Source organism: Doryrhamphus excisus, chromosome 18 (assembly GCF_030265055.1).
Source record: "Doryrhamphus excisus isolate RoL2022-K1 chromosome 18, RoL_Dexc_1.0, whole genome shotgun sequence".
Lineage (NCBI taxonomy): Eukaryota > Metazoa > Chordata > Actinopteri > Syngnathiformes > Syngnathidae > Doryrhamphus > Doryrhamphus excisus.
The window spans coordinates 13,779,789-13,807,749 of record NC_080483.1 but is presented as its reverse complement, the minus strand read 5'-3'; the positions used below and the strand labels follow the sequence as shown (position 1 = coordinate 13,807,749).

At 42.2% G+C, this 27,961-nt stretch overlaps 2 protein-coding genes across 4 annotated transcripts in view; both read left to right on the top strand.

Moving 5' to 3' along the window:
• Positions 1-24,553, top strand: part of chd5 (chromodomain helicase DNA binding protein 5) — a 29,631-nt gene extending 5,078 nt beyond the window's left edge. The window contains exons 2-40 of one of the 2 annotated variants that reach the window (XM_058054768.1): positions 670-818; positions 3,031-3,246; positions 4,279-4,397; positions 5,312-5,547; positions 5,686-5,798; positions 5,876-6,002; positions 6,976-7,142; positions 7,330-7,572; positions 7,651-7,860; positions 7,957-8,168; positions 8,232-8,363; positions 8,437-8,539; positions 8,616-8,807; positions 9,726-9,926; positions 10,023-10,160; positions 10,223-10,344; positions 10,413-10,586; positions 10,676-10,817; positions 10,886-11,017; positions 12,360-12,477; positions 12,569-12,693; positions 12,766-13,012; positions 13,133-13,305; positions 13,449-13,623; positions 14,960-15,046; positions 15,714-15,802; positions 15,881-16,014; positions 17,045-17,189; positions 17,260-17,419; positions 18,265-18,335; positions 18,395-18,626; positions 18,697-18,765; positions 18,841-18,984; positions 20,097-20,205; positions 20,287-20,419; positions 20,485-20,680; positions 21,990-22,153; positions 22,235-22,361; positions 22,532-24,553. In XM_058054768.1, coding sequence (XP_057910751.1) covers positions 670-818; positions 3,031-3,246; positions 4,279-4,397; positions 5,312-5,547; positions 5,686-5,798; positions 5,876-6,002; positions 6,976-7,142; positions 7,330-7,572; positions 7,651-7,860; positions 7,957-8,168; positions 8,232-8,363; positions 8,437-8,539; positions 8,616-8,807; positions 9,726-9,926; positions 10,023-10,160; positions 10,223-10,344; positions 10,413-10,586; positions 10,676-10,817; positions 10,886-11,017; positions 12,360-12,477; positions 12,569-12,693; positions 12,766-13,012; positions 13,133-13,305; positions 13,449-13,623; positions 14,960-15,046; positions 15,714-15,802; positions 15,881-16,014; positions 17,045-17,189; positions 17,260-17,419; positions 18,265-18,335; positions 18,395-18,626; positions 18,697-18,765; positions 18,841-18,984; positions 20,097-20,205; positions 20,287-20,419; positions 20,485-20,680; positions 21,990-22,153; positions 22,235-22,361; positions 22,532-22,650 — 5,945 coding nt within the window. In that variant the 3' untranslated portion in view covers positions 22,651-24,553. Of the gene's footprint in view, positions 1-669; positions 819-3,030; positions 3,247-4,260; positions 4,398-5,311; positions 5,548-5,685; positions 5,799-5,875; positions 6,003-6,975; positions 7,143-7,329; positions 7,573-7,650; positions 7,861-7,956; positions 8,169-8,231; positions 8,364-8,436; positions 8,540-8,615; positions 8,808-9,725; positions 9,927-10,022; positions 10,161-10,222; positions 10,345-10,412; positions 10,587-10,675; positions 10,818-10,885; positions 11,018-12,359; positions 12,478-12,568; positions 12,694-12,765; positions 13,013-13,132; positions 13,306-13,448; positions 13,624-14,959; positions 15,047-15,713; positions 15,803-15,880; positions 16,015-17,044; positions 17,190-17,259; positions 17,420-18,264; positions 18,336-18,394; positions 18,627-18,696; positions 18,766-18,840; positions 18,985-20,096; positions 20,206-20,286; positions 20,420-20,484; positions 20,681-21,989; positions 22,154-22,234; positions 22,362-22,507 lie in introns of both variants that reach the window. The other variant, XM_058054769.1, reaches the window with a different exon arrangement.
• A 1,721-nt stretch (positions 24,554-26,274) lies between these two features.
• The window catches only part of arhgef10la (Rho guanine nucleotide exchange factor (GEF) 10-like a), a 122,760-nt gene continuing 121,073 nt past the window's right edge, over positions 26,275-27,961 (top strand). The window contains exons 1-2 of one of the 2 annotated variants that reach the window (XM_058054589.1): positions 26,275-26,491; positions 26,572-26,628. The gene's annotated coding sequence lies outside the window, so the exon portion shown is untranslated. Of the gene's footprint in view, positions 26,629-27,961 lie in introns of both variants that reach the window. The other variant, XM_058054590.1, reaches the window with a different exon arrangement.

Genomic DNA, 27,961 nt, shown 5'->3' with positions numbered 1-27,961 from the left:
TGCTTCTGTATGGTCACTGGTCGCCATGCCGTCCGTCCATTCTCACGCTGTCATGAACAATGTGTCATGAACAACGTGGCACTATTTAGCTTGTTAGTTTCCTTTGTCGCTAATGAACAATGACAACTGAAGCGATAAGAAGATCGATGTGTAACGACACTTTTAGAGCGAATGTTGATCCAAAATCAGTTTAATCATCAAGGCTTAAGAAACATGACTAATTGGCAGGTGTGTTGAAGTGTGTTGAAGGGGCATGTATCTAAACATGTCCAGCGGGATTTTGTTTACTTGAAATGGCTACCAAAGACACAATTTGGATCAAGTCTGGATTAAACTTGATTAAACAAGTTAGCAAGCTAACTCGTTAGCTTCCAATTTATTTTACTGCATTCTGAAGCCAAAACATACCACTTCCACACGGACCGGGAGGAGAGGTTATTGATCAGGTGTAATCTTATACTGATCCCGTGGGCTTCAAGTCCGCTAAACCACATAAGCTCAGTCAGATATGAGGTTTGAAAAAATATTCATCATAGGAAGTGGTTTGTGTGGATTCTCGCCGACTTGTTTACAATAAAACCTACCTCATTCCACCTGTTGTTGTAGCACAGTGATCATCAACTAGACAGTTAAAACTTCTTAAACTTCTTTGTGTTTCTGTGCGTCCAGACGAGGAGGATGTGTGCGCCACGCTTCCTCTGGCGTCCATCGGCAGCTTCTTCTCGGACGACGACTCCCTCAAACAGCAAAAAAAGAAGAAGAGTAAAAAAAAGATGACAGAGGGCAAAGTGCCTAAAATGAAAAAACGGAAAAAGGAGGTACGTTTCCATTATTTACTTAAATCCATTGATTTTAACTTTAAATGTGCAAGCATTCCTTACACTTTTTCCCCAAATTTTCCACATCACCCGCTTCTTTGGTCTGACCCTCCACTGTAACTTGTATGCATGTTTGAAATAAATGAACCTTTATTTAGACACAACAATCGCAGTACAGTATAAAAGTAACTGCAGTACAGTATAAGATAAGATATGCCTTTATTCGTCCCTCAGTGGGGGAATTTGCATTACACGGCAGCAAGAGTACAGAATCAGTTAAGCAGTACAAAATACACAATATAAAAAAATAAACAATATAAACAACCCTAGTATTAACAAAATCGACAGTTTTACCCAGAGTTATATACAAATATAGTATGCAGATAATATGAAACGAGATGAAATATATGACCAGTCTATACACTATGAGATATTGCTAATGAGTTAATATGAGGCATTATAGAAATGGTAATGGTAATGGTTTAATTTCATTTGAACATGCATCAGATTGCAATTGAATGCATCACATAATCAGTTCACAGTTCCACATGTCCAAAAGGAGTAGGAAGAAGCAAAGCTTATTAAATCCTACCCCTTCATCTGGTACTTTTACAATCAGTAACTGTTACATTTGTTCACTTCCTGCTTTCCATAATACAGTTTTTTTTTTTTTTTTAAATAATGTACCTCGTACCGAAGTACAAGGTGATATGACCATACAATGACATAATGGGTACCATAGTAACTACTTCACATAGAACTTAATATATTGCATTTAGAACCTTAATATTGCACATTGTAGAGCTATGAGATGTTATGAGTTATTAGCATCAGCATCTGCCTTGATTTTTACAGTTGATGACAAAGAGTGTTTTTAGTCAACTCTAATATTCCCTTGTGTGCTCATTGACAGTCTTGTGAAGCCGTGCAATCCCCCCCCCCCCCCTCCTCCAGGCAGAGCCATTAGACAGGAGCATCTAATTTGATTAGGTTATCAGCAGTTATCTGATTCTCCTCCCTCCGAGGGGGCCGGTCATCCTCTTTGTCCTCTTTGGCCCCCGCCATGTGTGGCTCTCCTCCATCTCTGGCTTGTTGCTCTCAGCAGCCTCACACCACTGCAGCCCCCCCCCCCCCCCCCAAACCATTTACACTGTTCAATTCACTCCCCACCTCCTTCTTTTTGTTCTTATGCATAAATGAGATTTGTCTAGACGGCGGGTGCTGGAGCGCAAGCTCGTTATGCAGAGGTGTGTGATTGGATGGCGCTGTTCTATTAGCTGCTGATGTGTGTGTGTGTGTGTGTGTGTGTTTGTGTTCTGTATGTGCACAAGTGTGTGTGTGGTGAAAATAAGCAAAGGAGTGAGAGAAGAAAATTAAATGGTGGGTTTGTGTGTGTGAAGAGGGGGGGGGTGAGCAAAAATGAACAGTGGTGAGGTTGTGTGGTGGTGGTGGGTGGGGGGGACGGGGCGGGGGTGAGGGGGGGAGTGCAATGAGAATGACAGCAAAAGTAGGAAGAGAGAGAGAGAGAGAGAGAGACACTGCTCAAATGTGGTCGCCATAGCAACACTGCCAGGCTGCTGGTAGGGTTGGTGGGCGCTGCGGCAATGCAAGCCTTTCCACTGCGCCACAGAGTGAAAACACCCGCAAGTTTGTGTGTGTGTGTGTGTGTGTGTGTGCTTCTGTGGTTGGAAGCAACAGGCTGCACACACACACACACACACACACACACACTTTGCAAGGATTCAAGATGTACACATGCAAAAAAGGCGAGACTAAAACTGCATTTAGATGACGAAGGACAGAAAAAAATACATATTCTGTTTTGCATAGAAATGCATGAATGCAACACTAATACACAATCTCACACACAATAAGGGTTGGGCAATGCGCTCACACACTGACACACACACACACACATAGTTAAACACTATTCCAGTGTTAAATCATGCAGCCATCTGACAGAGATGTTATCTGTCATGCTTTGACTGCATTTGTTTATACTATAACACCACTAGCTTTGTTAGCATTATGCTAAATGTGTGCCTGTATTATGCCCAACGCCTGCAAAACACCAACAGCATAGAATAAGATGGAGAAATGTAAAAAAACAACAACAAATGTTGTTAATATGTATATATCATCATACATATGATAGAACATATACATCATTATTAAAAATTGACATTGTCCCATGTCCCTCCGCATGCCTCAGGCAGGGATCCCAGCAAACATGGACAGCGAGCAGGACAGGATGTCCGAAGTGGAGGATGACCGCGCTGCAGAGAGAGGCTCTGAGAGCGAGAGCAGCATGTTTAGCTCCAGCAAGAAGAAGAAGAAGAAACCAAAGGAGAAGAAGGAAAGGAAGCCCAGGAAGAAGAAGCGAGATGAGGAAGATGATGAAGATGATGATGACGATGGAAGCATGAAAGTGAGTGTTTCATCATCGCACCTTAGATCAGGGGTCTCAAACTCAATTTACTTGGGGGCCACTGGAGCTCGGGTCTGGGTGAGACTGGGCCGCATCAGGTTTTCCAAAAAAACAACAAAAAAAACGCATTTATTAAAAACAAAAACAAACAAAAAAACTTCGCTTTGGTTCCGATTTTCTACAAGAAAAGCTCTGATAAAACATTCCACTGTTCTCAAATATCTTACTTTTTATTTTTCTACACAAAATAAGATGAAAAATAAATCAAGAATAAAGAAAATCAATCAATCAGTAATAAATAAATAAATATAATAATAATAATAAAACGGCAAATAATAAAAACTTAAGAAACCACATATAGTTGGTGGGTAGACAAATTATTTTTTTTCAGATTAAAATGAACAAAGCATTATTAGAGCCCTGTAGACATGACAAAACACGACTATAGTCACATTTATACTTTTTTTATTTACAACATATTGCGCAACTGCAGGGTCTTGAGACACATGCTAACTCGCAAACTAGAGAGCTAGCCACCTAAACGGTAGCCTTCAAGTTATTTCCTTTAAACTTAAATAGCCAAAAACTTACCACTTCCACACAGATAGGGAGGATAACTATTAACAGTTATTTAACCTTTAACATGAACATTAATCAAACGTAATAATTTTTTCTGGGTACATGATACCATACAGCATCCATATCAAACTTGCGCGGGCCGCACTAACATTAAATTTTCATATCAAGGCGGGGGCCTCAAACTAGTGTCCTGCGGGCCACATTTGGCGTGTTTGAGGCCCCTGTCTTAGATCAATGAATACTGTTCAAAACCTTCTGCCATGCGTAAACATGGAGGAGCATTGGGGACTGTATATTCCCCATAGGGGTCATTGCCTGTTTGTTTTATATGTTCCCTCTGATTGACTGGCAACCAGTCCAGGGTGTACCGCCCCTCTCACCCGGATCCAGAACACGATAAACATGAGAGAAAGACTCAATGAAGTTTGATCAAAGTGTACATGCGCCACACAGGAACCCAAATCGTCCAGTCAGCTGATGCTCGAATGGGGACTGGAGGACGTTCAGTACGGCTTCACCGAGGACGACTACAAGACCATCACCAACTACAAAGCTTTCAGCCAGTTCCTCAGGTAAGCCTTCTTATATGTAGTCGGGGGCGGGGGGGGGGGGGGGGCAACGATGCTTCTTCCATATAGGAATACTGTCGGAACTACTAAAGCCTGAACGCCAACAAATGTATATTATTATATTATTGAGGCTGCACGGTGGACGAGTGGTTAGCGTGCAGACCTCACAGCTAGGAGACCAGGGTTCAATTCCACCCTCTGCCATCTCTGTGTGGAGTTTGTGGGGTTTCTCCGGGTACTCCGGTTTCCTCCCACATTCCAAAAACATGCTAGGTTAATTAGCGACTCCAAATTGTCCATAGGTATGAATGTGAGTGTGAATGGTTGTTTGTCTATATGTGCCCTGTGATTGGCTGGCCACCAGTCCAGGGTGTACCACGCCTCTCGCCCGAAGACAGCTGGGATAGGCTCCAGCACCCCGCGACCCTGGTGAGGAAAAAGCAGTAGAAAGTGAATGAATATATTGTTATATTATTGGGGCTGCACGGTGGATGAGTGGTAAAGCGCGCAGACCTCACAGCTGGGAGACCAGGGTTCAATTCCACTCTCGGCCATCTCTGTGTGGAGTTTGTGGGTTTTCTCCGGGTACTCAGGTTTCCTCCCACATTCCAAAAACATGCTAGGTTAATTAGCGACTCCAAATTGTCCATAGGTATGAATGTGAGTGTGAATGGTTGTTTGTCTATATGTGCCCTGTGATTGGCTGGCCACCAGTCCAGGGTGTACCCCGCCTCTTGCCCGAAGACAGCTGGGATAGGCTCCAGCACCCCCGCGACCCTTGTGAGGAAAAGCTGTAGAAAATGAATAAATGAATTATAAGTTTGACATATAAGCTTCATATTGTTCATAAGGTATCAAGGAAAACTGTAGAAGTTAACTTATGATGTCGATGCTGACCTCTCCTTTCTCCTCTCCAGGCCTCTCATCGCTAAGAAGAATCCCAAGATTCCCATGTCCAAGATGATGACCGTGCTAGGGGCCAAGTGGCGAGAGTTCAGCGCCAACAACCCCTTCAAAGGCGCCTCTGCAACCGCCGTGGCAGCCGCCGTGGCTGCCGCTGTGGAAACAGTTACCGTGGCACCGCCCACCTCTGTCGGTCAGCTGAGCGCTCAGCTTGGGCCCGTCAAAAAAGCCAAAACCAAAGAGGGGAAAGGTTAGACCCATAGCAGTCACATCACAGCAATAGTAGGAACTGCTCTCTTTGGGATGCGGTTCAATTCCTATTGATTGCGTAGGTGGACACAATGATGGTATATTGATGCTCAGCTATGCCGTCCGTGTTTGTGTCAAGGGCCTGGAGTTCGGAAGAGGTGCAAGACTGTGAAAGACGGGAAGAAGAAAGTGAAGGCGAAGAAGACCAAATCCAAGTCAGGCCAAAGTGGGAAAAAGAAGAAGGCGTCCTCGGTGAGCCTCGCTCGTCCACGCCAGCCGTGGCGCTCTGTACTGTACCGTACTGTGTCTTTAAACTTGTGCTGTTTTAGAGCGAGGAGGACTTCCTGGAGGAGTCTGACTTTGATGACATCAGCATCCTCAGTGCCTCTGTGCTTTGTGACACCTCGGGGGCGGCCGCCAAGAAAAAGACTCGGCGCGGGCGCAAAAAAAGGAAAAGTAGGTGAACCCTTTCCAAGATTCCATTGAGATACTAATATCTAATACTACTGTCAATTTCATCCATCTATCCATCCATCCGTCCATCTATCATCCGTCCATCCATCCATCCGTCCATCTATCCATTCATCCGTCCATCCACCATCCGTCCACCTATCCATCCGTCCATCTATCCATCCATCCATCCGTCCTCCGTCCATCTGTCCATCTGTCCATCTATCCATGCATCCATCGATCTATCCATCCATCCATCATCCATCTATCATCCAGCCATCATCCATCTATCATCCATCCATCATCCATCTATCACCCATCATCCATCTATCATCCATCCATCCATCTATCATCCATCCATCTATCCATCCATCCATCTATCTATCTATCTATCCATCCATCCATCTATCCATCTATCCATCATCCATCTGTCATCCATCCATCCATCCATCCATCATCCATCTATCACCCATCATCCATCTATCATCCATCCATCCATCATCCATCTATCATCCATCCATCCATCCATCCATCTATCCATCATCCATCTATCATCCATCCATCATCCATCTATCATCCATCCATCCATCTATCCATCATCCATCTATCATCCATCCATTATCCATGCATTCATGCATCCATGCATCTATCAACTAATATACCCTGGTGGATGAGTGGTTAGCACGCAGGACACACAGCTAGGAGACCCGAGTTCAATTCCACCATTCCACCATTGTCCATAGGTATGAATGTGAGTGTGAATGGTTGTTTGTCTATATGTGCCCTGTGATTGGCTGGCCACCAGTCCAGGGTGTACCCCGCCTTTTGCCCGAAGACAGCTAGGATAGGCTCCAGCACCCTCTGTGACCCACGTGAGGATAAGCGATAGAAAATGAATGAATTAATGAATGAACATACCTAATGATTGGGATTCATACATTAACATTAAACATTAACATGCGGGACCTGCCTTTTCCAGGGGAGGATGGCGACGGCTACGAGACGGACCACCAGGACTACTGTGAGGTGTGTCAGCAGGGCGGTGAGATCATCCTGTGTGATACCTGTCCCCGAGCGTACCACCTGGTGTGCCTGGAGCCTGAGCTGGAGAAGGCCCCCGAGGGCAAATGGAGCTGCCCACACTGTGTGAGTCCATGATGATGGATTGATGTGAAATATGCCTGATGCTTATATTTGCTTAGATTTTTGTTTTTTTGTATTTTTGTTGTCAAAATGTTGCCATCTTGCAATGTGTAATGTTTTAAGTAACATTTTAGCATTAATATAACATAATTATCACAGTACTTAAGGATGTTTTAACTATATGCCATAGGAAAAGGAGGGGATCCAGTGGGAAGCCAAAGACGAGGAGGACGAAGACGAGGAGGAGGCGGCGGCAGCGGTGGCGGCGACGGCGCGAGAGGAAGAAGATGACCACATGGAGTTTTGTCGAGTGTGTAAAGATGGAGGAGAACTGCTGTGTTGCGACACCTGTCCATCATCCTACCACATCCATTGCCTCAATCCGCCACTGCCTGAGATACCCAACGGGGAGTGGCTGTGTCCACGCTGCATGGTGAGCCCCCCTTTCCCCCCCATGCTCAACACTTGCTAACATGGGAATATGTTTTATTTTCTTACTTTGTCACTTTAGTGCCCTCCTCTAAAAGGAAAAGTACAAAAGATTCTTCACTGGATGTGGGGCGAGGCGCCTCTTCCCCCAGAGCCGCCCATGGGCCTGGATGGCAAGCCCACCGTAGACGTCTTAAGCAAGCCCCCTCTCAAGGGCCATCCCGAAAGGGAGTTCTTTGTAAAGTGGGCTGGTCTCTCACATTGGCACTGTTCCTGGGTCAGCGAACTGCAGGTGAAGTTTCATAATTCCTGACTAAATCAGCGTTGGTTGCCAGGTACGCTTTATTCAATGTCTTATGCATGTGTGTGTGTGTGTGTTGGAACACAGTTGGAACTCTACCACACTGTCATGTACCGGAATTACCAGCGTAAAAACGACATGGATGAACCCCCGCCGTATGACTACGGTTCGGGCGAGGATGAGCTCCACAATGAGAAGAGGAAGAGCAAAGACCCTCAGTACGCTGTGATGGAGGAGCGCTTCTACCGATACGGAATCAAACCGGAGTGGATGGTCATTCATCGCATACTCAACCACAGGTGCAGACGCCACTTTTTAATTACAGCTTAGCATAAATCTGATGTTTATTTTTATTGTTATAGCTTTGATAAAGACAGCGACGTGCATTACTTAATCAAGTGGAGGGACCTACCTTATGACCAGTGCACCTGGGAGGTGGATGATTTTGACATCCCGGAATATGACAGCCATAAAGCTTCCTACTGGGACCATCGGTATTCCAACTATCCATTTTAGGACCAAGCAGAGCCATAAAAGCAGCTCACATTTTCATTCTTTATTTGCCAGGGAACAAATCTTAGGGGAGGACCAACGCCCTCTGGTGGTGAGAAAGGGAAAGAAAGAGGACCATCGAAAGAGGGAGATCCCTCCGGATGCTCCCATCATTGATGTAAGATCAGTAATGAAATTAATTGGTTGTTTAAGGTGCAATTTTGTCATTTTAAGATAATTTTTGTTCCCACCAGCCAACAATAAAGTTCGAGCACCAGCCGTGGTACATCAACGCCACCGGGGGAACGCTGCACCCGTACCAGCTGGAGGGCCTGAACTGGTTGAGGTTCTCTTGGGCTCAGAGCACCGACACCATCCTGGCTGATGAAATGGGTCTGGGAAAGACGGTGCAGACTATCGTGTTTTTGTATTCCCTTTATAAAGAGGTAAGGCCTTATCACAAGTACACAGTACAGTATACTGTATATGATGTGTGTAAGTGCAGTACGTCAACTTTTATTACCTGTTCTTTAAATTTGTAGATGTGTTAACGACTGTGTATTTAAATATTGATGGAGGCCTGTTTTCACATACACCTTAATTTTAATTTTAATTTTAATTTTAATTTTAATTTTAATTTTAATTTTAATTTTAATTTTAATTTTAATTTTAATTTTAATTTTAATTTTAATTTTAATTTTAATTTTAATTTTAATTTTAATTTTAATTTTAATTTTAATTTTAATTTTTACTGTATATTAATTAGATTTCATTTTATTTTATTTATTTTTGTTCTTGTTCTTGAACTTTTTACTTTAACTCTAACTCTTAACTATTTTATTTTATTTTATTTTATTTTATTTTATTTTATTTTATTTTATTTTATTTTATTTTATTTTATTTTATTTTATTTTATTTTATTTTAGTTTAGTTTAGTTTAGTTTAGTTTAGTTTAGTTTAGTTTAGTTTAGTTTAGTTTAGTTTAGTTTAGTTTAGTTTAGTTTAGTTTATTTGTTCTTGTTCTTGTTCTTGTTCTTGTTCTTGTTCTTGTTCTTGTTCTTGTTCTTGTTCTTGTTCTTTTTACTTTTTACTCTAACTGTAATTGTAATTGTAAATTTAACTAACTTTTAATTTAATTTAATTTAATTTAATTTAATTTAATTTAATTTGTTCTTGTTCTTGTTCTTGTTCTTGTTCTTGTTCTTGTTCTTGTTCTTGTTCTTGTTCTTGTTCTTGTTCTTGTTCTTGTTCTTGTTCTTGTTCTTGTTCTTGTTCTTGTTCTTGTTCTTGTTCTTGTTCTTGTTCTTGTTCTTGTTCTTGTTCTTGTTCTATCGTTATCAACAATTCTATGTTTTCTACACCAGGGTCATTCCAAGGGCCCCTTCCTGGTGAGCGCGCCCCTCTCGACCATCATCAACTGGGAGCGGGAATTTGAGATGTGGGCCCCAGATTTTTATGTGGTGACGTATACCGGAGACAAGGACAGCCGCGCCACCATCCGGGAGAACGAGTTCACCTTTGAGGACAGTGCGGTCAAGCTGGGACGAAAGGCGTTCCGCATGAAGGTACCTCGCCATCATCTGACATCTACGACTTGGTTAACCCTTTCAGTTGTCTGACGTCCTTTTTGTGTGTTTGACTTGTCCCCTCCTGTCTGGTAGAAAGACACTCCTATCAAATTCCACGTGCTGCTGACCTCCTACGAGCTGATCACCATCGATCAAGCAATCTTGGGTTCCATCACGTGGGCTTGCCTGGTGGTGGACGAGGCCCACAGGCTGAAGAACAACCAATCAAAGGTGAAGCTGCAAACGGAAAACCAGGAAACATTTTGCGTGTACTACAAACTATTCCATTGCAGTTTTTTAGAATCCTCAATGGATACAAGATCTACTACAAGCTGCTGCTCACTGGAACGCCTCTTCAGAACAACCTGGAAGAGCTCTTCCATCTTCTCAACTTCCTCACTCAGGAGCGCTTCAAGTATGACTTCCTGTTAGTTCTGCTTTGATGGAAGTGTACTTAGATGTTGTGTTTCTGTACTCGGACAGTAACCTGGAGGGCTTCCTGGAGGAGTTTGCCGACATCTCCAAAGAGGACCAGATCAAGAAACTTCACGACCTGCTGGGGCCGCACATGCTCAGGAGGCTCAAAGCGGATGTCTTCAAGAACATGCCTGCCAAAACGGAGCTGATCGTCAGGGTGGAGCTCAGCCCCATGCAGAAGTCAGTCAGTGGCAGGATAGCATAAGTAGCTAGCGCTTTTACGACGGTCATGTTGTTCTTTCATGTCAATGATCTCGCCTGATTTGCAGGAAATACTACAAGTTCATCTTGACACGAAACTTTGAGGCGCTCAACTCCAAAGGCGGCGGCAACCAAGTGTCCCTGCTCAACATCATGATGGACTTGAAGAAGTGCTGCAACCACCCGTACCTGTTCCCCGTGGCGGCTGTGGTATATGAGTGCAAACATGGACACCTTCTGACCCATTCATTTGTTCATGGAGTGTTTCTTTGTGACAGGAGGCTCCAGTTCTACCCAACGGCTCGTATGACGGAAACCTGCTGGTGAAGTCCTCCGGCAAGTTGACGCTCCTTCAGAAGATGCTGAAGAAACTCAAAGACGAAGGCCACAGAGTTCTTATTTTCTCACAGGTACTATGTCACCTCAGCTAAAATAGGGTCACGGGGGGGGGGGAATGGGGGGGGTGCTGGAGCCTATCCCAGCTGTCTTTTGGGCGACTGGTGGCCGGCCAATCACAGGGCACATATAGACAAACAACCATTCACACTCACATTCATACCTATGGACAATTTGGAGTCGCTAATTAACCTAGCATGTTTTTGGAATGTGGGAGGAAACCGGAGTACCCGGAGAAAACCCACGCATGCACGGGGAGAACATGCAAACTCCACAGAGAGATGGCCGAGGGTGGAATTGAACCCTGCTGTGAGGTCTGCGCGCTAACCACTCACTTACCGTGCAGCCCTAAAATAACCAATTAGCTAAAAATGTCATCCAATACTTCTCTACAAGAGAGGAGAAATATGATCTCAGGGAAGAAGTACATTTGAAACACTTATATGCTAGGACTACGTTAAAAAGCCATAGCATTTCAGTATGTGGAATCAAACTATGGAATGGATTGAGTAAGGAACTCAAACAATGCACAACGATGAGCCAATTCAAGAAACAATACAAGCAGTTGATGTTTGCTAAATACAAAATCAATGTCTTGCAGAGAAGTATTGGATGACATTTTTAGCTAATTGGTTATTTTAGGGCGAGTGGTTAGCACGCAGACCTCACAGCTAGGAGACCAGGGTTCAATTCCACCCTCGGCCATCTCTGTGCGGAGTTTGCATGTTCTCCCCGTGCATGCGTGGGTTTTCTCCGGGTACTCCGGTTTCCTCCCACATTCCAAAAACATGCTAGGTTAATTGGCGACTCCAAATTGTCCATAGGTATGAATGTGAGTGTGAATGGTTGTTTGTCTATATGTGCCCTGTGATTGGCTGGCCACCAGTCCAGGGTGTACCCCGCCTCTCGCCCAAAGACAGCTGGGATAGGCTCCAGCACCCCCGCGGTAGAAAATGAATGAATGAATGGTTATTTTTAGGGCTGCACGGTGGTGGAGTGGTGAGCACGCAGACCTCATGATGTGCTATATATATCACTATATTGACAGTTACTATGGTAACCATTAAGTCATTGTATGGTCATATCACCTCGTACTTTGGTACGGGATAAAAATAAATAAATAAATAAAATAAAAAAAAACTTAAACTATATTAGGAAAGCAGGAAGTGAACAAATGTAACAGTTACTGATTGTAAAAATACCAGATGGAGGGGTAGGATTTAATAAGCTTTGCTTCTTCCTACTCCTTTTGGACATGTGGAACTGTGAACTGATTATGTGATGCATTCAATTGTGTACTTCAAAGGTGTACTTCATGGAAACATTTCATTAAGCTAACTGCGCCCACTTTTTCAGATGACAAAGATGTTGGATCTGCTGGAGGACTTCCTCGAGTTTGAGGGTTATAAATACGAGCGTATTGATGGCGGCATCACTGGAGGTCTGAGGCAGGAGGCCATTGACCGTTTCAACGGTGGGTTTGTTCCTCCATGGAAATCAGAATGATGTTCTAGGAGTAGCAGTCAAATACAGTATACACTTGGGTTCTGTGTTCTCGTTGACAGCACCTGGCGCTCAGCAGTTCTGCTTCCTGTTGTCAACACGAGCTGGAGGGTTGGGCATTAACCTTGCCAGCGCAGACACCGTCATCATCTACGATTCAGACTGGAACCCTCACAATGACATCCAAGTATGGACTGCTCACGTCGACCTTATTTGCCATGTAGACTTCTAAGTTTTTTTTTTTGTTTTTTTTTTGCAGGCATTTAGTAGAGCGCACCGCATTGGCCAGAACAAGAAGGTGATGATCTATCGTTTTGTTACGCGGGGCTCGGTGGAGGAAAGGATCACTCAGGTAGCCAAGAGGAAGATGATGCTGACCCACCTGGTGGTACGACCTGGTCTCGGCTCCAAAACAGGCTCCATGTCCAAACAAGAACTGGATGACATCCTCAAGTTTGGAACAGAGGAGCTCTTCAAGGACGAGATGGAGGCTGCTCGGACCATGGGTACGTCCAGAACCGCAGAACATGATCTTCTTGTATGGGTAGAAGAACTGAACAAGTATTAGAAACATGATGCAGTGTAACAATGCCTTTTTTTTTCTTTATGTGTCATATCATTAACAGGTGACAACAAAGATGGCGAGGAGGGCAACGTGATTCACTATGATGACGACGCCATCTCCAAACTGCTGGATCGCAGCCAGGATGCCACTGAAGATACCGAAATCCAGAACATGAACGAGTACCTGAGCTCCTTCAAGGTGGCCCAGTATGTGGTGAAAGAAGAGGATGGAGAGGTGAGAGAACACAGCCGGAACTGAGCGCTCTACTGCCTCACATAACACAGAAAGGACAGGGAGAGATGGCAGGAACAGGAAGTAATCAAGTGATAGTGATGCAACATGTTATATGTTATATATGTGTTTGTGGGAATGTGCAGGAGGAAGTGGAGCGGGAAATCATCAAGCAGGAAGAGAACGTGGACCCGGACTACTGGGAGAAACTCCTCCGCCATCACTATGAGCAACAACAGGAGGACCTGGCCCGAAACCTGGGCAAGGGCAAACGCATCCGCAAGCAGGTCAACTACAACGACACCACCCAAGAGGACCAAGGTAGGCGGGGCTTCACTCTGTCTTCCAATTTACTGGCTTCCATTAGCTCTTATGTCAATCTTTAATATGGTCATGCATAAATGATAGCAGGCGTTCTATAATTGGAGTGGGAGTGCTCGTTATGCAGGAAGAACCAAGAAAGTTCACAGTGGAATTTTTAAATTGTACCACCGAATATGATACTGGCAAAGGCGGATAAATGTCGGCTATTTTGCAACATCTGTGTGAAAGGGGCTATAGACGTGGTGAAATTAAAATCGCTCATGTTTAGTTAGCCACGATATGCGTCATCGTTTGTTATCAAAGGTAGAGCGTTAAAGCTGATTTTTTTTTTGTACGCTTATGGAGCAACATTTATTACACTTCGCTCATCGGTCCGAAAAGAGTCTTTATTTAATTGTTATAACTTATTCATATTAAATTGGTTAACTTTTTCACACTAGTAATATTAATACAGATTTTATAATGGTGAGTTCCGACTTTCTTTATTTCATATGGGTGAAATTGTTTTGCACACAAATCATTCATTCATTCATTTTCTACCCTTCGACTAGTCCAGGGTGTACTTTGCCTCTTGCCCGAAGACAGCTGGGATAGGCTCCAGCACCCCCGTGAGGATAAGCAGTAGAAAATGAATGAATGAATACTAGATTCCATTCATTTTCTATACCACTTATATTCACTAGGGTCATGGGTATGCTGGAGCCTATCCCAGCTGTCTTTGGGAAAGAGGCAGGGTACACCCTGGACTGGTGGCCAGCCAATCACAGGGCACATATAGACAAACAACCATTCACACTCACATTCATACCTATGGACAATTTGGAGTCGCTAATTAACCTAGCATGTTTTTGGAATGTGGGAGGAAACCGGAGTACCCGGAAAAAAACATGCAAACAAACACACAGAGATGGCCGAGGGTGGAATTGAACTCGGGTCTTCTAGCTGTGAGGCCTGCGCGCTAAGCACTGAAGTCTGAAAATGGAATAAGCACCTGCAAAAAAACCCAAATATATTTTCAAAAATATTTATATTAATAAATGGTAAAGCGAGCTAATTGAAGAAATCACGTTTATTCCGTTCTCTCAAAAGTCTCCTTTTTAGCCTCCCTTAAGGGATTCTAAAGCTCTCCCGTGCACTAGTAGTGTTGTTAAAGCTCTCGGAGATACTCTGTCAAAGTGCTGACGGCCACAGTTCAACTGCAGCTTCATGAGAGGTAGAACATTGGAGAGGAACCTCTCAGTTGCAAAGTGATGATGCATTGTTGAGCCGGCGTGGCGCGCTGGGTGGCCACCGACGGACGCATTGTGCTGTTTCTCTCTGATGTGTGGCTCAGAGTGGCAGGATGATCTTTCAGACAACCAGTCGGAGTACTCTGTGGGGTCCGAGGACGAGGACGAAGACTTCGAGGAAAGGCCTGAAGGTATGTGAAGGCATCACTGTAGGGACACCCTGCAAAAACCTAAAGCACTGTATTTAATCATAATGTTTGTATTATTCAGTTTCTACTGTCTTACATTTGGGCATTGAACAAAAAAAATCCCTGACAAATTTCATAAATAATTGATTTTATTAGATTATTTTTTTTTTTACAAAAAAATCTCTGTCAAATTTCATATAATAGGGCAAAAACAGGCTAATAAGAAAGCCAATAAGGGGGCTACAGCCCCCCTAAAATGTTCTTAAGTCCCCCTAAATAATTAGATATTTTTATTGATTTTTCAGTAATTTTTTATTGATTTTTTTTCATTTTTTACAAAAAAACTTTTTCCATGATTTTAGGGGGGGGGGGGGCTTTAGATATTTTTTAATTGACTTGTTTTTATTTTTTATTGATTTTTTTATTTTTTACAAAAAATCTCTGACAAATTTCATATAATAGGGCAAAAGCAGGTTAATAAGCAAGCCAATAAAGGGGGGCTACAGATCCCCTAAAATTTTCTTAAGCTCCTCTAAATGATTATTTTTTTTTTTTATTGATAAAAAAATGTTTTATGGATTTTTAAAAAATTTTACAAAAAAATCTCTGACAAATTTCATATAAGAGGGCAAAATCAGGCTAAACTATAGTATCTTTCACATTTTGGCAGGAGGGCGCCGACAGTCTCGCCGACAGCTGAGGAACGAGAAAGACAAACCTCTGCCCCCCCTGCTGGCCCGCGTTGGCGGCAGCATCGAGGTAAAGGAACTTGACCGTCAGGGGTTCATGGCAGTCACGGGCAAGTGTGTTGAAACTCGGGTTTCTGTTCTTGAACAGGTCCTGGGCTTCAATGCCCGGCAGAGGAAAGCCTTCCTGAACGCCATCATGCGCTGGGGCATGCCCCCCCAGGATGCCTTCACCTCTCACTGGCTGGTGCGGGACCTGAGAGGGAAAAGTGAGCGCGAGTTCAGGTGAGCCTTAGGTTTTTATTTTTTTACTCTTTCACTAATTGGGCATAACTTTGTTGAAAAGTCCTGTTAGAAATTCTCAAAACATGACCTTTGACCTGCACACAAAAAAAATCTAATAATTTAGGGGGGCTTAAGACCCCTTTTTGGCTTATTAGGCTGCTTTTGCCCTGAAATTTGTCAGGGATTTTTTTTGTAAAAAATAAAAAACAATCAATAAAAAATAAAAATAAATTAATAAAAAATATATAAAGTCCCCCTAAAATCATGGAAAATCATGGGAAAAATAATGGTATGAAAACTAAGAAAATGTGCTACTAAAGTCACACAAAACTTCCCAAACTACCTCAACCTGGACTTGAGGCTCAACCTGGTGGGTTGTTTTTTTTTTTGTAAAAAAAATAAAATAAAAATAACAAAAATAAAAAAAAATCAATAAAAAATATCTGATTATTTATGAGGGCTTAAGAACATTTTAGGGGGGCTGAAGCCCCCTTATTGGCTTGCTTATTAGCCTGCTTTTGCCCTATTATATGAAATTTGTCAGGAATTTTTTTTGTAAAAAATAAAAAAACAATCAATAAAAAATAAAAACAAATCAATTAAAAAAATATCTAAAGCTCCCCTAAAATAATGGGAAAAAATAATGGAATGACAAACTAAGAAAAATGTGCTACTAAAGTCACACAAAACTTCCCAAACTGCCTCAACCTGGACTTGATGCTGACCCGGTGGGTTGGGGGTCCCGGGTTGTGTGGATTGTTGATTTAACAGTCTTATGTTTTCATGAGCAATCAAGAAGAAAATAGTGTATTAACTCTTTTTTCACAATTAATTAGTTCTATGTTTTGCATTATTAGAGCCCTCTACACATGACGTAACACCCCTATGGTCAACTTTACATTCATTTTATGAAATATAGTAGATATAATCAGAGAAAATATGCCATTTATTACATAAATATGACTCATGCTTCTCATAAATGTCTTTCGGACGTGTGGATAGGAACAGGATGTTGTTTGTTTGCCACCAGGGCCTACGTGTCTCTGTTCATGAGACACCTTTGCGAGCCGGGTGCAGATGGAGCCGAGACATTCGCCGATGGTGTCCCGCGTGAAGGTCTCTCTCGCCAACATGTCCTCACCAGGATTGGAGTCATGTCACTTGTGAGGAAAAAGGTATTCAAGTCTAATGTAGACTCATAAAAGACTGTAGGTGTGATATCACAACAATACGTCTGTCTCGCAGGTGCAGGAGTTTGAGCACGTCAATGGAAAGCTGAGTTCTCCGGACCTCATTCCGATCGGAATGGAGCTTAAGAAGCTGACCGAGAGCGTTTCGTCTGATCCCAACACTCCGCTGCAGGCCAGTCCGGTAGCCACACAACCCGGGACCCCCAACCCACCAGGTCAGCATCAAGTCCAGGTTGAGGCAGTTTGGGAAGTTTTGTGTGACTTTATTAGCATATTTTTCTTAATTTTTCTTAGTTTGTCATTTCATCATTTTTTCTCATGATTTTCCATGATTTTAGGGGGGCTTTAGATATTTTTTATTGATTTGTTTTTATTTTTTCCCCAAAAAATCCCTGACAAATTTCATATAATAGGGCAAAAGCAGGCTAATAAGCAAGCCAATATGGGGGGGCTTCAGACCCCCTAAAATTTTCTTAAGTCCCCCTAAATAATTAGATATTTATTATTGATTATTTTAAATTTGTTATTGATTTTTTTTCAGTTTTTTCATTTTTTATTGATTTTTTTACAAAAAAATCTCTGACAATTTTCATATAATAGGGCAAGAGCAGGCTAATAAACAAGCCAATAAGGGGGACTTCAGACCCCCTAAAATGTTTTAAAACCCCTAAATAATTAGATATTTTTTATTGATTTTTTTTTTCATTTTTTATTGATTTTTTTTACAAAAAAATCTCTGACAAATTTCATAGAATAGGACAAAAGCAGGCTAATAAGCAAGCCAATAAGGGGGGCTTCAGCCCCCCTAAAATGTTCTTAAACCCCTCTAAATAATTAGATATTTTTTATTAATCTTTTTTCATTTTTTATTTATTTTTTTCATTTTTTTACAATAAAATCTTACAAAAAATCTCTGACAAATTTGTATACTAGCCTGCTACTACTACTTCATTGATTCATATCCTGTGCATCTCCAGGGGGCTAAGCCCCCCCTGTCCTCAGAACCTAGTGATGCCCCTGGTGCAAAGGCCAAAGTTTTAAAGGTTTTTCTGTGTTGCAGACAAGACTGAGTGTCCCACAGACGACAAAGACGCAGCACAACAAGAAAGCAAGAAACGCTCCGAGCAGGAAGTGAGTCTTCTTTTTTTTCTGCTCTATCTTCCTGCTCATCATGATAAAACTTTTAACAGACATCTTTGCAGACCTGTGCAGAAGCCCTGGGTTCACGTGATGCAGAAGGACAACGTGTCAATGAGCAGGAAGCGGCGACGCGTGAGGAGGAGGAGCCAGCAGCCGACGTCAACGAGAGCAACACGACCTCTGAGGAAAGAACACGAGGAAACGAGATGGACAAAAGTCAGTCGCCCCCTAAACACACCGAGAAGACAACAGCGATGTCGTCCAGTCAGAACTCACCTCAAAGTGAGTGTCTGTCCCGCCCCCTGAAAGAGTCTTCTGAGTCTTTCATCCATTTTGTCAATCTCACCCTCAGAGGAGCCGTGCAAAGAACCCGAGAAGCCATCAGAGAGAGGAGATGCTGAGGAGAAGGAGAACAAACCAGGTATGAAGGACCAGAAGTGGTGCAGCATCTTAAAGATCTCTGAGCCTTTAATGAGTGACCTCACTGATTGTTCAGATGACGTGAAAAGCGAAGACGCCGCAGACAGTCGACTTAATGGAGACAAGGACACGTTGGACGAACTGGAGGACGCCAGGAAGGAAGAGAAAAATGGATTCAAGACAAAGTTCATGTTTAATATCGCTGATGGAGGTTTTACAGGTGAGAACCAGTCTAGTACTTTATTGGCTGGCGACCAGTCCAGGGTGGACCCTTTTGTACCCTGTCTCTCGGATTAGACAGCTGGGATAGGCTCCAGCATACCCACGGTATGTGATTGCCTGGCAACCAGTCCAGGGTGTACCCCGCCTCTCACCCGAAGACAGTTGGGATAGGCTCCAGCACCCCCGCGACGCTAGTGAGGATAAGCAGGATAGAAGATGGATGGAATCTATTATTCATTAATTCATTCATTTTGTTCCGCTTATCCTCATGAGGGTGGTGGGGGTGCTGGAGCCTATCCCAGCTGTTTTCTTCCGCCAGCCAATCACAGGGCACATATAGACAAACAACCATTCACACCCACACGGAATCTATTCATTCATTCATTTTCTATCACTTATCCTCACGAGGGTGGCGGGGGTGCTGGAGCCTATCCCAGCTGTTTTTTTCCGCCAGCCAATCACAGGGCACATATAGTTAAACAACCATTCACACTCACACAGAATCTATTCATTCATTTTCTACCGCTTATCCTCACGAGGGTGGCGGGGGTGCTGGAGCCTATCCCAGCTGTCTTCTTCCGCCAGCCAATCACAGGGCACATATAGACAAACAACCATTCACACCCACCCGGAATATATTTATTCATTCATTTTCTACCGCTTATCTTCACAAGGATGGCGGGGGTGCTGGAGCCTATCCCAGCTGTCTTCTTCCGTCAGCCAATCACAGGGCACATATAGACAAACATTCATTCACATCCACACAGAATCTATTATTATTCATTTTTTACCGCTTTTTTCTCATGAGGGTCGCAGGGGTGCTGGAGCCTATCCCAGCTGTCTTCGGGCGAGAGGCGGGGTACACCCTGGACTGGTCGCCAGCCAATCACAGGGCACATATAGACAAACAACCATTCACACTCACACAGAGTATTATTATCTTATTTTATTTCGGCAATAAGCCATGTTCCACGGATGGCCACTGGGCCAAACTTTGGACACCCATGCACTGTATGTTCTAAATACTGAACACATAGAGTATATTTACAAAACACCACAAAACTCCACTGAATGTTGAAGGTCATCTTATGTGTTGCACCAAACTGTCAGAGCTGCACACGCTGTGGCAGACGGAGGAGCGAGCGGCGTTGTCGTCAGGAAAGATGCACGACATCTGGCACCGTCGCCACGACTACTGGCTGTTGGCAGGCATTGTCACGTATCCTTTTTCCAGATAAAGAAGTAAGGCTCATTTTAGGGGGGAGGTTTCCCCCGTGTGTTCTCCTTGACTCCATCGCAGGCACGGTTACGCTCGCTGGCAGGATATTCAGAACGACCCACGCTACGCCATCCTCAACGAGCCTTTCAAGACAGAGATTCATAAGGGCAACTACCTGGAGATGAAGAACAAGTTCCTGGCTCGACGTTTTAAGGCGAGTGTGTTGTCTTCTGCAGCGTCTGTGCTTAGACGTACTGTGTTGTGTTTTTGGCTCTGCAGTTGTTGGAGCAGGCGCTGGTGATCGAGGAGCAGCTGAGGAGGGCGGCCTACCTGAACATGAGCCAGGACCCCAGCCACCCCGCCATGGCGCTCAACACTCGCTTCACCGAGGTGGAATGTCTGGCCGAGTCTCACCAGCACCTGTCCAAAGAGTCCATAGGCGGGAACAAGCCCGCCAACGCCGTGCTGCACAAAGGTCCATTTTTAATGCAACATTAAGCACAGTCTCATTAGGTCCAATATAAGACTTATATCAGCAATTATTTCTTTGCACAGATAAGTAGAACCCAAACCTTTACAGATGAACACAAATGATTCCACAGTTCATTTAATATTGTGTTATTTAAAAGTGCATTCATTAAGAAAAATGGTATGCAGCCACACTACTGTACATGCATACTAATGCTATCATATCATACCATTTTTGCAGGGTATTTCTATATTAGGTAGCGGTTTCATTCATAAATAGCAATGAGAGTGCTAATGCACAGTACAAGTAGGTCCTGACCAGTGATGGGAATAACTGCGTTTAAACTTATAATATTATAATATATAATATATCACCGACTTCATAACTAATCTGCAGAGCAGTGAGAGTGTCGCAGCGTGACAAGGGAGGGGATGAGATAACCACATAAGCAATGAGGATTGGCTCAAGTTTTTAGTAAAATTGAGTCTTCAGCCAATCAGAGAACTTAAGTGGGCGGGTGTTTACAGCACATAAGCAATAAGGATCGGCTAAGATTTAGTAAAATTGAGTCTTCAGCCAATCGGAGAACTTAAGTGGGCGGGTGTTTAGAGCAATGAGCAATGAGGATTGTCTAGGATTTAGTAAAATTGCGTCTTCAGCCAATCAGAGAACTTGGGTGGGCGGGTTTTTAGATCACATAAGCAATGAGAATTGGCTAAAATTTAGTAAAGGTTGCGTCTTCAGCCAATCAGAGAACTTAGATGGGCGGGTGTTTAGAGTACATAAGCAATGAGAATTGGCTAAAATTTAGTAAGGTTGCGTCTTCAGCCAATCAGAGAACTTAGGTGGGCGGGTGTTTAGAGCACATAAACAATGAGAATTGGCTAAAATTTTGTAAGATTGCGTCTTCAGCCAATCAGAGAACTTGGGTGGGCGGGTGTTTAAGTACTAGTGAGAAGACAGCGTTAGCCAAATGGGAGTACTAGACACTACTTTAACCTCGTTGATGTCAAAGGTAAAATGTATTATTATGTCCCCGAAAAAAGTAGGGGATAGTTTCTTACTGGTAACTAGTTATTTTTGTAGTGGAGTAACTCAGTTACTTTTTTTGAGAAGTAACTAGTAACTATAACTAATTACTTTTTTAAAGTAACAGTGCCCATTTTTTATTCTATGGCTAAGGCTGCATTTATGGATCAGTACCAAATCCCAATGAGCGCTTCTTTAGCCCATGTGTCAACCATCTACAAAATTTCTTGCGTAATCCTGTAATGATAACATTTCTCTATAACATACTTTATCTCTGTCTGAGCAGTTTTAAACCAGCTTGAAGAACTTCTGAGTGACATGAAGGCCGACGTGACACGACTGCCCAACATGCTCTCCCGCATCCCTCCTGTGTCGGCCCGCCTGCAAATGTCAGAACGCAGCATCCTCAGCCGCCTCACCAGCCGAGGTGGAGAACCGCCACCACAGCAGGTAGACGACGCAAGGAGACGCAATCTCTTTAGGAAAAAAAAAAAGAACCTTATTAAAATTTTAACCATTTTCTCTTTTAAGACTTTTAGCCAGGGAGGGTTTGCCTGCTCCCAGATGTACGGAGCAACTTTTGCCGGTGCGTTCAGAGGCCCGGGTGGACAACCGATGGTCAATTATAGTCAGATGCCTCTGGGGCCGTATGTAAGCGGTAAGAAGAAGTCATACTTTCAACACTGAAGAAGAGCAATTATTGTACATAAACAATCAAAAGCATGAACCCATTACAGTTGATCACCGCCTTTTTTGTAGGTTTTATATTCTGAAAGTTTTTTCCAACATTTCCACCATTGACAGGATATTCTGGGTGTCATCCTTTAGTGTCAAATGGCCCGCCTACCAACCACCTGGACAAGAAGACCTTCGAGTCCTTGAGAGACGTGGCCACACCTGACCTCAAGTCCGGCAAAGCGAGTGACGTCATCTGTATCGAAGACTAAAAACCTGCTTTCCGGATGATGACATCGATAATATTTTTGGCTTTGGGACGTACATCCTACATACTTTGGCCTTCCTGGCTTCATAACGAGATCCTTATTTTTTCTTTTTGCAGACGTATGAATCTAAAGAATTGCACTTTTACCTCTCAAGAGTCCTTGAGAGGGTTTTTTTAAATTAATATTTTGACTGTATCCTGCCCTCAGATTTCAGACAAGTTGTGCTGATGCTGTGGTCCGGGATGGGCTTCATCTAATCCTAAAATTTTTTCAGCCCATATGCGAGGACTCTTCGGAACAGCCGGGCTCAGCGTTTAAAGGATCATTACGTCGACAAGAAGAATATGTGTTTTCTCATTCATGTCGTGCACTTAAGTGTGGAATTGAGAACAGCAGCTATTCATGTATGCAGTTAAGAGGACAGTCTACCTGGAAGTATGCCACCTCCTGGTGTTTTGCGGGAAGTGCAGTCCTTCTTTACCTCATGTAAAGTGTCATACAAGTACTTGACATGTGCAGGAGAGGGGTTCACCTCACCCATAAATGTGATAGCTTCTACCTTTTGAATGTTTGAAGTAGTGGCTGCACTAAAAAAAACTCAAACCCACCGCCCCAGTGGACATTTACCGTTGTTAGAATTATGATCTATCTATCATTTTAAGTGTTCCATTCATTTTCAATGGACAGCTCTCTCTTTTTATCTAATGATGTTCACCTTTTTTATTGACATTCCCTCCACCAACGCCCCTTCGCAAATGAGACTGGAGTTATGTTCTCCATAAGGGTTTCTAATTCCGCCCTCCATGTGGCTGGCAATCAACTGTAATGGTAATGTTTTATTTCATTTGAACATGCATCAGATTACAATTGAATGCATCACATAATAATAATTCACAGTTCCACATGTCCAAAAAGGAGTAGGAAGAAGCAAAGCTTATTAAATCCTACCCCTCCATATGGTACTTTTACAGTAACTGTTACATTTGTTCACTTCCTGCTTTCATAATATAGTTTAAGGTGGTTTGAGGTAACTGAAATGAAGAAATTGTGATTTTAAAGAATATGGAGCCATTGTTGGTCAGCGATCGGATTAGATGGTCGCATTTTCTTCTGTCTATATGAGCATTGTTGAATTTAAATGATGGTTGAGGTTACTTATTTCAGCGTGTTTTTCCATCCAATTCCATGACATTTGCTATAGAGGTTACTATATGTATTTATTTATTTCACAGTTTAAAGTTGCATGGACATAAATGTGCCAATTGGCTACTTTTTAGCTGCAGGCCCTCGGCAAGTACATAACAAATATTACATTTTTTTTTTTTATTTCAGCCTCACTACTTTTCCACTGCTTTGTCTTTGCTTAGACTTGCTTTTACTTGGACATCAAAACAAGATTTTAAATTTTTTTTTAAGTAAACCATCTTCAGTACGTTGATGACGTTTTTGCACTGTTGTTCTTGTTCAAATGCTGTGCAGATGAATCCTCAGAAACATGTAAATACGATTTGTGCAGCAAAACGTACAAAAAAAAAAAAAAAGAATGTCTGCGGTGATGTCAGCAGCAAAACATTGTGATAAAATGCAATCAAACTGAAGTCCAGGTATGAATGTACTGCCTACTAGAAAACAAGATTTCAGTCTAATATCATAAGTACGCTTCTGTACATGCTTCTAATTAACATGGCTTCAAAAGCTACAAAAAAAAAAGACCCTGATTAAGGCACCTTTGCAGCGAATGCACAGCTTATGAAGCTTTTTATACGGTGCTTCACTTTGTGGGAAATTTGCAGTTTGGAAGACGAAAGGTTCTGATTTGTGCTGTGAAGCGACTGAACGACAAAATGAATGGTTATCTTTTTATTTGTACCGTGTATTTGTTTTGTGTGTTTTAATAAATCTTACAATAACACCCTGCACGTGTTGACTTAAAGAACATGTGAAGGTTTAATCGATATATCAGATTACAATTGAATGCATCACATAATCAGTTCACAGTTCCACATGTCCAAAAGGAGTAGGAAGAAGCAAAGCTTATTAAATCCTACCCCTCCATCTGGTACTTTTACAATCAGTAACTGTTCCATTTGTTCACTTCCTGCTTTCCGTAATACAGTTTTTTTTTTTTTTTTTTCGTTTTTCTTTTTAATTTTTTTTTTAATTTTGAGGGTCTTACTCAATCCATTCCATAGTTTGATTCCACATACTGAAATGCTAGGTATTGGATGACATTTTTAGCTAACTGGTTATTTTTAGCCTTATGCATTATTTTAGCTATTTGAAGATGAACTATATCAGCAAGTTGAAGTATTTGTGAAAGTATTTTAGAAATAAGGAGTTAGTATGTTCTCTGTAGGCGGCATTATGAATTATCCTTACTGGCCTTTTTTGCAGTACATTTAGCGAGTGAAGATTGCTTTTAAAGTTTTACCCCATATTTCCATATATCTATAGAGTAATAGTAACTAAGTAAATATGAGATACATTTAAAAAATTGACACACACACAAAAAAAATATCTACAAAGGCCGCACACTGAAAAAAAAAATCCTAAATATTTTTTATCTTTAAATTACATAAAAAGGAAAACAAATGTTCTATTTGTATATCGGTGGTTCCCAAACTTTTTACAATCACATACCCCATCTTTTGGGGTTCTACCATTTGATTTTTTTGTTCCGCAATGCTCAGCATCTTTCAAAAAGGCTGTCTTACTGCGTCTGACCTCAGCAACAATGGCAGGCTGCCAGAGGCCTTGATTATGCAGCTCGACCGTCCGACCCGTTCAAGAAGAGAAAGCTTCTTAGCCTTAGCTATCAGGAGGGCATGACCGTGTGAATGCCTGACAGAAAATGAGAATTTTGAGCGGATTTTTAGCTTTAATACCCTGTGGTCTTGGGGATAGTTTGGATTTTTTGACATGAAGTTGTATGACACCCCCATAAGCGGTGAAGTCTGTCAACAGCGACTATTAAAAATGTATTATTTTTTTACTTCTTTATTTATATTTATTTATACTTATTTATATTTATTACTTATTATTTATTCTTTATTTACCTTTTATATTACCATCTACCTCTTATACTTTATACATTGATGTATTTTTCCCATATTTGCTGTTCTTTTGATTAATTTTATTTCTACAATGTCCCAAAGGTCACAGATGACCAATTTGGACACCCCTAAATCACAATGGTAGGCCTACTTCATTCAATTTGTATGCATCTTTACAACAATATCAACATATTATCTGACTTAAGTTATAAACAGCTAGAAATTATATAGCAGAAAGTACTAAATGCAATACAGCATATAAACCATAGTTTATATAAGTGTGTAATAAAATTAATCAGCAGTGATTTTGCTACTACTTTTTATGTAAATGTTTAAAGCTATTAAGTTTAAATAACTAATATAATTCTATTAATAATAAAAAAAACACAATTGTTGTTTATTAAACCTAGAGGGACACCCGGAAGTAGCCACCGTGACAGACTTCCCTTAATGCTTTGAGTCCCGCCTATTTTCTCCTCATCCTTTCACGGGATTCGTCAAAACCTTCTAACCAAACATTCCCATTGGTCACTCGCGTGCCTCCGCCACTCTGCTATTGGCTGTTGTTGCGTGAGAGCGCTCTGTCCATCTTTTGTGCCGCTGTCTGGGCAACAGCGAGGGTCGTGGATGGTGGGAGGAGGGACAAAAGCAAACGAAAAGACAGAAAAATCGAACGGACAGAGCCTGATGGAAGCGGGAGAAAGGACCGGTGAAAAGGCGGCAGAGAGACACGGCGAGAAGCGTAGCGGGCTAGCAGCTAGCCCGCAGGGCAGCTGAGAAGTTACCATAAAGTAAAGAGATATAAAAGCAATCATGACACTGCAGGAACCTGCTTTGTGGTGAAAACTGGATTTTTTTTATTGGAGTTTAGCAGGACTGAAGACCACCCCATTAGAGGAAGCTTGTAACAAGACAAGAGGACACAGAGGTGAGGATCCTGTTTATTTCTTGACCTCTAAACATCCATCCTCCCTCTTCCTACTCATGGTTTGCATTTTGCAGCTTTGTCTAAAAGGGGGTCAATGAAAGATGGGGACAACAGTGGGGTGGTCCTCAGCCCCCCCTTGTGCGAGAATCCTGTCATAATTTTGCTCCACCCAGATCTTTATGAGAGACAAGACTATCTCTGGTGGCTGCCTGACTTCTGTGACTATAAAAAGAGATCCCCCCCCAATGATGGTTTCTTCCTGGACTGATGCTGCTTCTTCAGTGTTAGCCAGAGCCTGGGAAAAGAATGGTTAAAGCGGAAGCGGAGGGGGGGTACCTCCGAGCAAGTCATTTGCATTTTGAGCCGGGTCTCTGTTTCTTCAAACTGTACCGGATTGTTGTCTTCTTAGTCACAGCGTGCCTCTTGCACAGTCCATTCATGCATGGCCTGAAGCTACCACAAATACTCGAACCACACACACACACACACACACACACACACAGTTTGACATGTTCCCTTTGTTGATCCTGCAAAGATCTCCCAACACCTTGGCAGCAACAACACCACTCAGCTGGGAATGTGAAATATTTAGCAACAGGAAGGATTCAGTGACCTCTATCTCTACGCGGACAAGACAGGAAGTCAAATGTCAGAAAATATGGAATTTTCAGCCATTAAAAATCTTCTTGGAAGGCTTTGTGCAAGATGCGACAGTGTGTCCATGTGTCAGGTCACTGATGTTGGAAGAAGAAAACAATTTTCATACAGCACTAAATAAAACTAAAATAAATCATCCTTTCATGACTCGTGACATGATGTAGTGTACGCGGAAGCTAGCCAATATGGCCTTCTTATTATCATTCATATAGGAATAAATAAAAGTAAATAAAACTAAGATGTTTCACCTTTTTACGTGTGACATAGTCTAGCGTACGAGAAGTTGTGTCAACTTAACCATTGACTTCACTATTAACATTCATGATACACTTTTTATGACCAGTACAGGGTGTACGACGCCTGCCACCCGAAGTCAGCTGGGATAGGCTCCAGCATACCAATGAGGCTAAACAGTATACAAAATGGATGGATACACCTTTTATGCAGAACTAAATAAAACTAAATTAAAGTAAAATGACACAGACTTGTCACGTGATACAGAGTACAAGGAAGTTAAGTTAACTTAAGCATAGACTTTTTTTAGATAAACATTCTAAAATGTTATTACAATAAACCTCGGATATATCGGAAATTCGCTCACAACGGACAGATAAAAAAGAACCGATTTTTCTGTAATGCATTTCCAATAAAAATTCATTGCATATATAGGATTTTT